General features: G+C 27.0%; 7 protein-coding genes across 7 annotated transcripts; 3 read left to right on the forward strand and 4 right to left on the reverse strand.

Annotated features, from left to right (window-relative positions):
- Positions 1-827: 827 nt before the first annotated feature.
- UTP14 (Utp14p) lies at positions 828-3428 on the forward strand (the record flags this gene model as incomplete). Its single annotated transcript, XM_011274428.1, has 1 exon — positions 828-3428. The coding sequence occupies one exon, from the start codon at positions 828-830 to the stop codon at positions 3426-3428; it is 2601 nt and encodes an 866-aa protein (XP_011272730.1).
- A 123-nt stretch (positions 3429-3551) lies between these two features.
- PRE8 (proteasome core particle subunit alpha 2) lies at positions 3552-4461 on the reverse strand (the record flags this gene model as incomplete). The annotated part of the gene is made up of 3 exons (XM_011274429.1): positions 3552-4189; positions 4259-4329; positions 4418-4461. The coding sequence occupies 3 exons, from the start codon at positions 4459-4461 to the stop codon at positions 3552-3554; spliced, it is 753 nt and encodes a 250-aa protein (XP_011272731.1).
- Positions 4462-4928: 467 nt separating this feature from the next.
- Positions 4929-5411, reverse strand: BN7_4962 (splicing factor SR family protein; the record flags this gene model as incomplete). The annotated part of the gene is made up of 1 exon (XM_011274430.1): positions 4929-5411. One exon carries the CDS (start codon positions 5409-5411, stop codon positions 4929-4931), a length of 483 nt encoding a protein of 160 aa, XP_011272732.1.
- Positions 5412-5465: 54 nt separating this feature from the next.
- Positions 5466-6453, forward strand: BN7_4963 (Peptidyl-prolyl cis-trans isomerase-like 2; the record flags this gene model as incomplete). Its single annotated transcript, XM_011274431.1, has 2 exons — positions 5466-5487; positions 5891-6453. 2 exons carry the CDS (start codon positions 5466-5468, stop codon positions 6451-6453), a joined length of 585 nt encoding a protein of 194 aa, XP_011272733.1.
- Positions 6454-7110: 657 nt separating this feature from the next.
- Positions 7111-8778, reverse strand: MSC1 (double-strand break repair enhancer MSC1; the record flags this gene model as incomplete). The annotated part of the gene is made up of 1 exon (XM_011274432.1): positions 7111-8778. The coding sequence occupies one exon, from the start codon at positions 8776-8778 to the stop codon at positions 7111-7113; it is 1668 nt and encodes a 555-aa protein (XP_011272734.1).
- Positions 8779-9379: 601 nt separating this feature from the next.
- On the forward strand, positions 9380-10948 carry RSC9 (Rsc9p; the record flags this gene model as incomplete). Its single annotated transcript, XM_011274433.1, has 1 exon — positions 9380-10948. The coding sequence occupies one exon, from the start codon at positions 9380-9382 to the stop codon at positions 10946-10948; it is 1569 nt and encodes a 522-aa protein (XP_011272735.1).
- Positions 10949-11030: 82 nt separating this feature from the next.
- On the reverse strand, positions 11031-13304 carry RPM2 (ribonuclease P; the record flags this gene model as incomplete). Its single annotated transcript, XM_011274434.1, has 1 exon — positions 11031-13304. One exon carries the CDS (start codon positions 13302-13304, stop codon positions 11031-11033), a length of 2274 nt encoding a protein of 757 aa, XP_011272736.1.
- Between the last annotated feature and the right edge of the window lie 224 nt (positions 13305-13528).

Here is a 13528-nt window from a genome sequence, read left to right on the forward strand (position 1 = left end):
ATGATATGATGTTTTAATACTATAAAGAATATAGCTTACATAGTTAACTTATGAAATTAGATATTCCAGTATAATTGATTTGAATAATGATCTATTATATGTTATTATAATGTATATTGATTACATAAGCATCAAATTTAAATATCAATTTAATTAGTAATTTAAGAGCTCAAAGATAGCTATTGAGACATAATATATATATTCCTAGCTCAATATTTCAAGAACTAATAGGTTATATTAATTATAAGCTAAAAATCAAAACTCAAAATTTTACTAAATTTTACTCATCAACCTTGTTTTTAAAATATTAACTTTTAAAATTCAGAAAGTAAAAATTTGGCAAATTTTAAAAGTAGAAATAAAGCTAAAATTTACATCCCACATAAAATCCCAGTATAATTGAAACTATATAACGGGGTTTAAATATATGTTTCCATTCAAAACGTTGATTTACAATGGATTTAAATTGTAAACTTCTGCTAAATCGGGTAAATTAACGGAAATAAATTTATTTAACCGACAGGTGAATTCTAGTATGGTTTAAATATATTATTTTTACCGCTCAAAAGCAAGAATTCTTAAGTATCTTTTCTAAAAGGTATCAAGCTCCTGCAGCACTATAATCTCCAGGTATCTTTAACTTCACGTATCTATGCGCTTAAATAGTTTCCAAATGTACTCTACACATATAAGTGGACCGGAATTATAAATGAGTTCCGGCTCATCTCAAATTTTTTTTTAAACCTTACAGATAAAAATATTCTACATATATAGAAAATACAAATATTAAAGAGTTTCAAATTATTTCAATTATTCAAGTGGTTAAAATGGCTAAAGGGACTAAGAATAATAGAAGAACCAAAGCTAAATCAAATAGAAGAGCTCAAAACGCTTTTGAAATTGCTCAAAGAGAAGAACTTTCTAAAAATGATGATTCAGATAGTTCAGATGATGGTGCTATAGTGGATCCAAGAAAGAAATTTAGAGACCAAGAAAATGATGGTTCAGATGAAGAGTTTGAAGATGAAGAAATTGATTCAGATGAGGCCCTTGGTTCAGATGATGACTTTGATGTTCTTAACTCAAAATTTTCTCAAACTATAAGAGATAAACAAAAAAAATTAAAGAAAGGTGAAGTAGACGATGATGAAGAGGATGATGATGAAGAAGATGGATACCATAGTGTCGATGAAAGTGAATTTTTACCATTATCAGCCGTCTGGGATCTTGATGATAAAGACATTGCGAAAAATAAGAATACAAAAGATATAGTGCTTGATGATCAATGGGAAAGTGAATCAGAAGAAGTCTCAGATGACGATGAAGAATCCGAATCAGATGATGATGATGAAGATGATGAAGAATTTCCATTCGAAGATGTAAATGACCAAGAAGATGGAAGTGATGTTGAATTGACAAATTTGAAAAAACAACTTACTAAAAAGGAAAAGAAAGAAAGAAAGCATTATCAAGATTTTCAAATTGAAGAAAATGAATTAGCTTTACCAGGAGGTGGTCAAGAAATTTCTTTAGCAGATATGCTTTCAGTTGTGGATCAAGATTCATCTAAAAATGCAATGCTTATAGATAAAGATAATGAAGAAAGTGCAAAATCATTAGCTATTCCTTTACCTAAAAGAATTCAAGATAGACATGAACGTAAGGCTGCTTATGAAATATCTAAAGATGAAGTTGATAAATGGAGAGAAACTGTTAAACAAAATAGAGAAGCAGAAGTTTTATCTTTCCCAATGAATAAACCAACTGAACATAATGCTGCATCAACTTTCCAAGAAACTCCTGCACTAACAGATTTGGAACAAAAAGTCAATGGTGTTTTGAATGCATCTTCATTATTAGATGATAAAAAAGAATCAACTTTCGAAGAAATTGCTACTGCCAAAATGTCTGTTGAAGAAATGCGTAAAAGACAAAATGAGTTAAGGAAAATGAGAGAATTGATGTTTAGAAATGAAAGAGAAGCTAAAAGAATTAAAAAAATTAAATCTAAATCATATCGTCGTATAAAGAAGAAGGAATTATTGAAAAATCAAGCTTTAGTCGAAGGTGATGAAAGTGATGATGAAGATCATGATTCTAAACGTGCACAAGAAAGAATGTCATTAAAACATAAAAACAATTCAAATTGGTCAAAATCCATGATCAAATCAGGGTTATCAAAAGATAAAGAAGCAAGAGATGAAATGGAAGATATGTTGAGACGTGGTGAAGCTTTAAAATCTAAAATTTTAGATCGTGATGAAAGTGATGATGAATTTGGTGATAGTAACGATTTAAATCTTGATAAAGATGTTGAATATGAATCTGAAAGTGAAACTAGAGAAAACTTGGGTAAAACTGGTGTTTTAAATATGGCTTTCATGAAAAATGCTGAAGCTCGTGAACGTACAAGAAATGAAGAAACTAAAAGAAATTTAAGAGCTTTAGAGGAAAATGAAGATATAAATGCATTTAATGAAGCTGAATCTAATAGTGGAGTTAATAAACATATTAATTCAGGTAGAAGAATATATACACCAGGAGCATCCAAATCCAATGCTGATATGAAGGAAGTAAATGAAAATGTATTGGAAGAACATGAAATTGATGAATCAAAGAGTTTAACAAATAAATTAAATAAAAAGGAACAACAAAGAGAATCATTAATTGAAAAAAACAAGAAGAAAACTGAGGATGAAGCCAATAAAGAAGTTGATGAAGATGAATCTAATCCTTGGTTAACAAGCAATGATTCAAATGTTCAAAAATCAAGAAAAATACGAGTTACTGATAAAGATAGTTCTAAATTAGAAAAAAATGCATCTAAATTAAATAAACAAAGAAAGAGAAAAGCAAATGAAATTGAAGAACCTGAACAAATAATAGATATGAATCAAACATTAAAAGTTGTTGATCCACATGGTGAAGATTCAGATCATTCAGATAATGATGATGATTCAAATATTCATATGTTTAAACAACAAGATTTAATCAAACAAGCTTTTGCAGGTGATGATGTTGTTCAAGAATTTGAAGCTGAAAAGAAACAAGTTATGAAAGATGAAGGTGATCAAATTGAAGATTTAACATTACCAGGTTGGGGTGATTGGGCTGGTGGTAAAACTAAGAATAAAAAACAAAAAAAGAATAAAATTGTTAAGAAAACTAAAGGTATTGATCTTGATAAGAGAAAGGATAAGAATTTAAAAAATGTTATAATTAATGAAAAAGTGAATAAAAAGAATGCTAAATATCAATCATCAGCAGTTCCATTCCCATTTGAAAATAGAGAACAATATGAAAGAAGTTTAAGAATGCCAATTGGTCAAGAATGGACTTCAAGAGAGACTCATCAAAGATTAACAATGCCAAAAGTTACAATCAAATCAGGTCATGTTATTGATCCATTAAAAGCACCATTTAAATAAGTAATATATTTTTTTACATAGATAGGTCTCAATTAATTCATAATGTACATTATAATTTAGATACAAAATTTAATTTTCTTTTCCTTACTCAAGAATCTAAAAACCATTAAGTAAATTGTAAAATCACAAACTTTCTAATCTATCATTTATTTCTTGTGCAGATAATTTTTTAAATCTTGGACCTTGTTCATTTTTACCACCTTTAAAACCTAATGCATCATCATTTGGTTCACCAACAATTGCAATTTCCACAGTATCACCATTCATATCACCTTCAATGGATTCTTTTAAAGTTAATAGAGCAATATGGATAGCATCTTCTAATTCTAATTCATCATTCCATCTTTTTTCCAAAAAAGTTTTAGCTGCAACAGCACCTTTACCAATTGCAGTTGCCTTCCATGGGAAATAAGAACCTGAAGGATCAACTTGATAAAGTCCAAATTTATTATGATCATCGTAACCAGCGATTAATAAAGAAACACCATAAGGTCTAACACCACCTGATTGAGTAGATTCTTGCATTATTTTAGCCACTTCACTAACAAGAATTTTTGTTGGTGGATATTCATTATAAATTCTTTTATAGTTTGTATGAGAAATTTTTCTTGATTTATCAACTAGCACTCTAAAATCAGGACCCATACCTGAATAAACAGCACCAATATCTGGTGTTATTAAAGAAATTTTAGATAATGTATCAGTGTTTATTAATGATGAAGAAGATTTCTTTTCAGTGGCGAGCACAACACCATTGGTGGCTAAATCATTTTGTTAGTGAACTCCATTCAAAAAACACGCACTATTGTTCAATCGTTTAATAAACATACCTTTGATACCTAATGATGTAACACCTTGTTTAACAGCACTTAATGCATATTCAATTTGTACTAATTTACCACTTTAAATAAATCTTTGTTAGTATAAACAGATTCGAGATACTCAAATTCATAAAAATCATGAAGAGAAACAAGGGGGAAAAAACATACCTTGGGGAGAATGTGGTTAAGGAGAAGGAGTATCTATCAGCCATTGTGATATTCTTGTGGGTTGATTTTCAATTGATGTTGTATCTTTGATGGTTTTGAAGTTGTTGATACGATTTTGCCATCAATATTTCTTTAACAGATCGATAAATTCGCGGGTGGGTTCAAGTCAAAACACATTCGCGCATAGTTAAGGATTACAAAAGATATATGAATTCATAAAACACATTTATTGGAACTGAAAAGAATTGGGGGGAAATGTATTTTAATTGAGGAGTATAAGTGAACCGTTGGTTGTATGTAGATCCCTTTTGTTTTTTAGATTGAAATACGACTTGACATATACCATAGCCAAAAAAAAAGAATGACCTTGTTTGAACCATTATTACCTCCATATAAAAAGTATCTAAATGACTTCAAAAAGAACGAATGTGGAGCAGAAATAAATAAACATTATTATGGTAATTGAATCTGGATTCATAAACCATACTATTCAATTGGATCTCAACTTCATTCATATGGATTTTTTTTCTTGATAATATTTTCTTTGTGATAACTTCAATGTCTTTAATAAATCTCTTGAAGGTCTTTTAACATGCATAAAATTACACATTCCACCTCTATCACATGTCTTGGAATCATGTTGTCTACATGTACTTCCTCTAAAATCAACAACTGGACTTAATTCACAATAAATTGGTTTAGAATTATACCATCTTGTACTAAATAAGTCTCTTGCTTTTGTTGCAGCTTCTTCAGAATTGAATTTAACATAAACATTCCCATTTAAATGATCATTATGATTTTCACAAACTGTTAATTCATCAATTTGTCCAATTAAACTTGATTCTATAAATATATCTTTATAAAAATCATCAAATTTTATAACTTCTTGTTGATCTTTGGGTATGGTTGGCAATTCATTAGATTCAGTTTTACTATTTGTATTATTATTATGATCTCTTGAAACATCTGGGTTTTGATATAAATTTGTCATTAATATAGTTTTAGAAATTGTTGGTCTTGTATGTTTTCTTGAACATTTTTCACCATGTCTACAAGCACCAATTTTGGTATAAAATTGACTGAAAAAAAAGCAGATTGTTAGTATATGATTCATTCAAAAAGTATAATGATATACATACCAATTTAAACCTTCTGACATCTTTATTTATTGTGCTTGCCTGTTTGTTTAAACTTTATAATACTTTGTATAAATTTTTTGAAAAACGTATACTAAGTTTTGCCATCTCCGAGATTTTTTTCCTTATGTAAGAAAAATTCATAAACTTCATCTTCAAATTCAATCAAACATCAATTCAACAAGATCAAAACAATGGGTGTAAGTGACTAGAGAGGTTATGTTTGGATAATCAAATACTAACAATTTGTGCTTACAGGCTGATGGTGGTATAAAACTTCAAAGAAAAGATCTTATCAAACAAAACAAATCATCTAAATATGATGAATTTAAAGCTCATGAATATAATAGAATAGGTAAATGGTCTTCATGTACTTTAACAAATGAACCATTAGATATACCCATAGTTAGTGATTATAAAGGTAATTTATACAATAAAGAAAGTATATTGGAATATTTATTAAATCCAGATGATTTCACTTCAAATCAAAAATTATTAATATCACATATAAAAAGTTTGAAAGATATAGTGGAATTGAAAATTTCTAAAAATCAATCAAATGAATTAATTTGTTCAATTACTGGTAATATACTGGGGAGTAATGGTATACCATATATTTATTTAGTTAAATGTCAAGATATTTTTGCTAAAAAATGTCTCACTACAATACATAAAGATTGTTTAAAATGTCCAGTTTGTGATTTAGAATATTCAAAAGATGATATTATAGTGATAAATCCTGAAATTAAGGAAGATATTATAAATCAGCAAGAAAGAATTGAAAAATTGGAATCTTTAGGTTTAACACATTCATTAAAAAAGCAAAAAAATAAGAAGAAACGGAAAGATAATGATGATAAGAAACCTGATTCCAAAATTAAGAGAGTGAAAACATGAATATATATACATAGCATAATCATAAACGTAATTCCAATTGTATATTCATTATAAGTTAAAAAAAAAACATTAAATCTCCCGATGTTTTGGTAAATAAATAGGTACAAGAATAATCTTTATTTTTTTTTCTCAACTGTTTTTTAATAGTTTATTGTTGTAATATATGTACATGCTTATTTCATTGAATCAAATATATTGATAGATCTATTTTTTTTCCTCTTCAGTAGCTGGTTCAATAACACCTTGAGCCAAAGCTTGTTCTTCATATTGTTTACCATTTAAATAGATTTGATAAGTCATACCACCAGCAACATATAATGAACCACCAACTAAAGTTAAAACTGTTAAACGATGTACTGCATCAGCAACTTTTGTGTACCAAGGATATCTACCAGACATCTTTATATAACCTCTATCAAATAGTACTTTTGTTTAAAGAGATTCATCAAAATATCAAAATTATATCATCGGGTTTTGATAGTATTTAAATTTTAGCTATTGCGAATTCGCGGTATATAAACATCCATACACCATTGGTATAAAGTACAACTACAAATTATTAAATACAAATAATTTTGAAAAATATTCATAAAATCATAGACACATTGGTTAAATAATAGTAATAATAGTAATAGTTAATATATAAAAATAGTCAATTTAATGGAAAATGGTGTAATAAACATAGTTATACCAAGTCTTATAATAATAAACAACTTTGTTCCAGAAATTAACACCATTCAATTTAGCATTGGCAATGACAGAATCAGCATCATAATTAGCACCAGTTATAAACCATTTAGTATTTGTTTTAGCTAAATCAATCAATTGTTCATGTCTAACATTCTTTAAATTATAAATACCAAATGAATTTAAATAATCTCTCAATTCAACATCTGACCAATATTCAAAAAATGAATCTCTTGCACCAGTTAATTGTTTACTAGCTTCATTTGCATAACCTGATGCTTGATTTGAAGCTTGTGATGCATAATCTGAAGCTTGTGATGCAGCATCACTTGCAAAATCTGAAGCTTGTGACTGCCATTCAGATGCAACTGTTGAAGCTTGTTTATAATAAACATCTAAATTTGAAGCTAAACTTTTATAAGCAATATTTGCTTTAACCAAGATATCATTTGAAGTTTTAGCTGCAGCATCATTTTGTTCATCAGCCCATTTTTGAATATTTTCTCTAGACCAACCTTGGAAAAAATAATCATTATTAAAATTTTGAATTGGTTTAAATTTATTATCTTTAACCAATTGAATCAATTCATATTTAGTAGCAAAGATTGGAATTGAAACACCACGAGCTTGTAAGAAAGCTTTTAAACGATCTCTTGACCATGATTCAACACCAACGAAAAATGTATCATTAATTAAATTATCAACACGATCTGATGATTTAGTTAAAAATGGAGATGCTGATTTACTGGCAGTTTTGGACCAATAATCAACATCTTCTTTTAAATGACCTTTATGTTTTTGAGCTAATAAAGCCAATTCTTCTTTATTATGTTTAAGGGATTCTTCAACATCAACTTGATGAGTCTTTAACCATTTATACAATTGAGATGAAGACCAAGTATTGAAAATATCATCTCTAACAGTACCAGCTTTATCAAATAAAGCTTTACTTGATAAATCCAAAGATTCTAAAATACTCTGACGTTCTTCTTCTGCAACTTGAGCAGCTTGATAAGAATTTTCACGAACTTTACGAATTAAATCTTTTTGAGAATCTTTAAAACTTGAATAATCAATACCATATTCATCCAACCATTTTTTTAATGATTTTTTATCCCAATTTGAATATAACCAATCACCAGGGTAATTACCAGAAGCACCATATTTTTTAGCAATATCATTATAATGATCTTTAGCCAATTGAACCAATTCATCACGTTTAGCTTCAGGTTCAAATTTAATATTTGATTTAGTTAAAGTTTTCTTTAAATCTTCAATACCCCAAGTTGCGAAAATCCAATTCTTGATATTTGAATAATCAATTGCAGATGAAGAAGTTGGTGGATTAGAAGTAAAAGAATCAGTAACACCATTATAATAGTTTAAAACTTTTTGTTTAACAACATTTGGATTATACCATGCAGATGATGAAGCTGATGATGATTTTGCTTGTTGAACATTAAAATGTTTTAATGAAAGGTCTTTAATTTCTTCAATTGTAGCTTTTTTTTCATCAAATGGAATTTTATTATCACTTAAGTATTGTTTTAAATCATTAAGATCCCAAGAGTCTAAGACAGTTGATGATAAGAATGCTGAAACAGCAGTTGTGAAAAGTAACACCTTTGTTAATTTCATTTTGAATTGATGGTATATTAGTATAAAGAAAGCAAAATCACAATTGACAGGTTATTTTCAATTGTATTTATACACATAATGGGGTTATTATTTAAAAATTGTGTCATTAGCAATCCACAATAATGCACACATGTAATAAATATATAAGGGGTGTGCACAGTGTTGAAACAGCAATTGAGCAACTCAACGGATAAACTATGAGTTCTCGATCAATCTATTGAAATGGATGAATGAAATTATGAAGAATGAAATTCACCATTATAATATTAATTTCATATTGTCATTGCTATGTAGTTGATCAATTGAACCATTAACTTATTTATACCTCCACAGTTCACATGTCTGTGTGCTTATTATGGGTATAAATTCACTAATTTTTTTGTCACATTGTTTTATACCCACAAGAAAAAACATGAAATACTTCCTAATTAGGCAATCCTCTATAAATGGATATACGAGGTCACAAATCACATGATCACACCTCGGATCTTTTCAAAATCTCGAATTTTCAATTCAAAACACGAAAATATAGAAATCAAATAGAAAAACATCAACATCAACATCAACAGATCTAAATCACTCTTCAATATCAAATCACAATATGTCCAATCAAATACTGGCACAGATCACTCCAACACCTATTGTGGTGCCACAGACTTTACAATCGTTCCAACAATCCAATTTGAACCCATATCAACAATTGAATCAAAATTACTATGCACATCCAGGAAATAATTATCAAGGTAGTGATTTAATGACACATTTACAACTAAATATTAAAGCTGGTGTTAATTTGGAATGGTGTTCAAGAACCATTTTACAATTTAGTAATTCTGCTCCATATCTGATTAAACATCAATGGGTTTTAGATTATTTACTTAATGATTTATATGATAATTTTAATAAAACAAGTGCTTTAAGTTTAAGAAATTTATCACAAGATGGTGATTTTACTCAATTATTAGCATTAGATTCAAGAACCAAAAAGATACTTTATGAAGTTTTAAGTCAATTTAAATCAGACGCTCCAAATAATGATTATATTTTCAATAGAGGAAATAAATTTCAAAATTTAGATAATGAATTATTAAGTTATACTATTGATATTGTGGAAAGTTTATCTTCATATATTGCACCTGCACCAAAAGATGATGATTTATTTTTAACTTTAATTGAAATTTTCCAATATAGTCATGAAAGATCATTATTAATTTCAATAATGAGATCATTTGCAAGATTTCTTGTACGCTCAGAATTAACTTTAGAAAATTGTTCAAATAATTTAACTTCACCAATTTTAGATAAAATTGTTTCATTCTTGTTAACAAATGATTATGATTTAATTTTAACTTCATTAGATTTTCTTTATCAATTTTCTCTACCCGGGAACCTGAGAATTAATACATTATTGAAAAATTCTACAAGACAAGAAATTTTAAAATTAAAATTACCTTATTTATTAACTTTCCAATTAAATATCTTGGGTAATCCAAATGATTTTAAAAATTTACCAACTTTAAGATTAATTAAAAGAACAAAACCACCAATTCCAATTAATCCACCAATTTTATCACCTGAACATTATCAAAAAATAATAAATTTACAAGAACCTTCAAGAGCAACTGCATGGATGAGATGTTCATATAAATCTGTTAATGATGGTGAAGTTACACAAATTTCTTTATGGAAAGCTTATGAAAAACAATTTGAAAAAGAAACTCAACAAAATAAAAAAAAATTATTACCTGCTGTTGATTTTATTAAAAATGTTTCAAATGCTTTCCCAAATTCAAGTGCAATGGTTATAAATTTATCAAATGGTCAAAGAAAATTTATTATAAAAGGTATTGAACCAAGATATAAATCTGTTGATATTTCAACTGGTCAATTAGAAGCTTTAAATACAGTTCAAACATCATCTAAAATTGATCAGTCATCAATGATTTATGATTCAAATTCTGATGTTAAACAAGAACCTTTACCAATTTATCATTCTCCTTTACAATTAAATGATGTTAATAAAAGTTCATCATTATTATTAACTTCTTTAACAAATAATTCAATTGGTAAAGAATTATTTAAACCAATTGAAGAGGAAATTTTTAAAAAAATTGAAGCTGTTCCATTATTAGCTGATGAATTAATTGATTTATTAAAATATCTACAATAAGAATAATATAGAAATTGTATAAATAATCGTTAAAATTAATATGTTGTATCATAATATCATATATATGTGTATGTAATAATCATTAAATTTGGTTCATTAAAATTAATGCTTCTTTTGTAATTGGTGAAACATTTGATGATTCATTTAATTGTAAAATTTCAATTAAATTTGAGTAAAATGCAGTTAATTGATTTTTAAATACTAAAGTTTCTTGATTTAATTCAGTATAATAATTATCTAAATCATGAAATTCAATAATTAATGGTGAACAAATTTCCAATAATTCAATTGAAGATGATGATTCATTATTTAAATTTTTTGAAAAGATTGAATTATAAATTGAATAAAAACCCATGTAATTTTTAGTATTTTGATCATATAATTTAAAATTATTAATTAATTTTTGGAAAAATTCAGTTTTTGAAATTTCTTCAAAATTTAAATTTAAATTATTTGGTATTGATGTTAAATATGATAAAAATTCAAAACTTGATTCTAATGGCATTGATAATCCATGAGAATTTATAATTTTTGTTGTTAATTCATCATTTGAAAGATATTGGAAAATTATTGGATAAACTTGGAAATCAAAATATGATTTTCTAATAAATGATTCTTTAATTGCTTTTAATGTATGAGTTTTATCATTTGATTGAATAGCACTTAGTATAAATCTTGAAATTGAATCAATAAATCTTGGTTTAATTAAAATCATATCTAATTCTAATTTTGACTCATTACTTGGTTTCCCTTTTGGTAATCCAATCATATAATTATAAATTTTTAATCCATCAGTATAAGTTGTAACATCATTTAATAAATGAGAATAAAATTCATAAGAAAATTCTGGAATCCAATCAATTTTATTAAATTGTTTCCAAATTTCCATGGCTTTACCAATATCAATTTTAGAAAGACTTAAAATATATGAAGTTAATAACATCTTTAATTTGGAATCATATTCTGAATAATTTTTAATTGAAGTTAATAATTTATCTAAAAATTTTGTAGCTAATGTAATTTCATTAATTTCCACTAAAGTTGAAATAAATGCAGAATAAATATGGAATTGTTTTTCATTTAATAATTCTAAATCAATGGATTTGGTTTTGAATTCTTCATAAAGTTCAATAACATCATTTGAATTTTGTGTTAATTTACAATAATTAATCATTGAAATATAATAAATATGATTTTTAATAAAATGTTCTTGATTATTAAGGAAATTCATTAAACTTGTTGGATTAACAATACCTGGATATAAATTCATACCAATTAATATTTGATCCAAAATATCATTTTCAAAAGATTGAATTTGTGAACAATTTGATGCATTGAATATATCAATTGCAATTTTGAAAAAATCTAAACCATTTTTACTTAATTCAGGATTTAATTTTGATTCAATTGATGCAGATAATAATTTATTAATAACAATTGAATAAATTTGGGAATCTGGTTTAATCTTATTTGAAACTAAATCTTGATAAACATTTAATAATGTTGATAATTTATCATCTAATGAATCATCAATTTTTCTTTCCACTATTGAAGATAATACAATTGCATATAATTCTCTTGATGGAATGATATTATTTCTTTTGATTGCCATATATAATGAATGGATCTTTTCATATTGATAACTATCATTAGCTTCTAATATTTGATTTGTTTGTTGAGTTAAAAAAGTTTCATCATTTTGTTCTTCGGGTATTAATTCATTATATTGATCCGGGCTTTGCAATATAGGTTTTTTAGAATCCAATTCTTTAATCTTTTCTTCAACTAAAGTTGGTGATGTTTGATGTTGATCATTAAATGCTATGTTGTATTGGGTTTGTAATGTTGAAGAAGAAGTATGGAACTGAGATCTTTGTTCAAATCTATGAGATCTTGTAGTATGTAAAGCGTTTGAGATATTGACAGGTGTAATTTTTTGTAAATTTTGTTGACGACTTGATTTATTTAAAGCTAAAGCAACTTGATCCAATTGATAAGGCAAAATAAAAGTTATTGGGTTTTGATGTCTATTATGTCTTCTTTCAAGTTCTTCATTAATCAAAGTTGTTGATGATTTAACACCAATGCCACCCGATTGATTTTCATCATCATTAACCAAGATGTTATTACCACCGTTATAATCAAATTGTAGATAGTTTGTAGTTGTTGAGTTTGCAGGATGTGGATTTGGATAGTTTCTAGCACCATTTGATAAAGATTCTAAAGATACTAAATGTGAATTTTGTCTAATATAATTGAATGAAGAATCAAAGAAAGCAGTAGCATTTTGTTTAGCAGCAGTATGATATCTCTTTGAAGAGTGGTAGAAGTTGTTGTTGAAACACTTGAAGGGCATTGTGGAGTAATAACCTTGGAACCTTGGAACCTTACAACCTCTTCAATATAAAATCTCCTTTGTCTTTATTGTTTTGGTATAAAAGTGAAAAAGATTTAATACCCACGAATATTATTTTCACTTATTACCGGCTGTATTTGGATTATGTAATGATGGTAGTGGTTACGCAGCCCAGTTCTGCGCACTCGCTATTGGCTGAAAATCCCACTGTTTTTTGATTTTCT

Source organism: Wickerhamomyces ciferrii, contig 00195 (genome assembly GCF_000313485.1).
Source record: "Wickerhamomyces ciferrii WGS project CAIF00000000 data, strain NRRL Y-1031 F-60-10, contig 00195, whole genome shotgun sequence".
NCBI classification, from domain to species: domain Eukaryota; kingdom Fungi; phylum Ascomycota; class Saccharomycetes; order Phaffomycetales; family Wickerhamomycetaceae; genus Hansenula; species Hansenula ciferrii.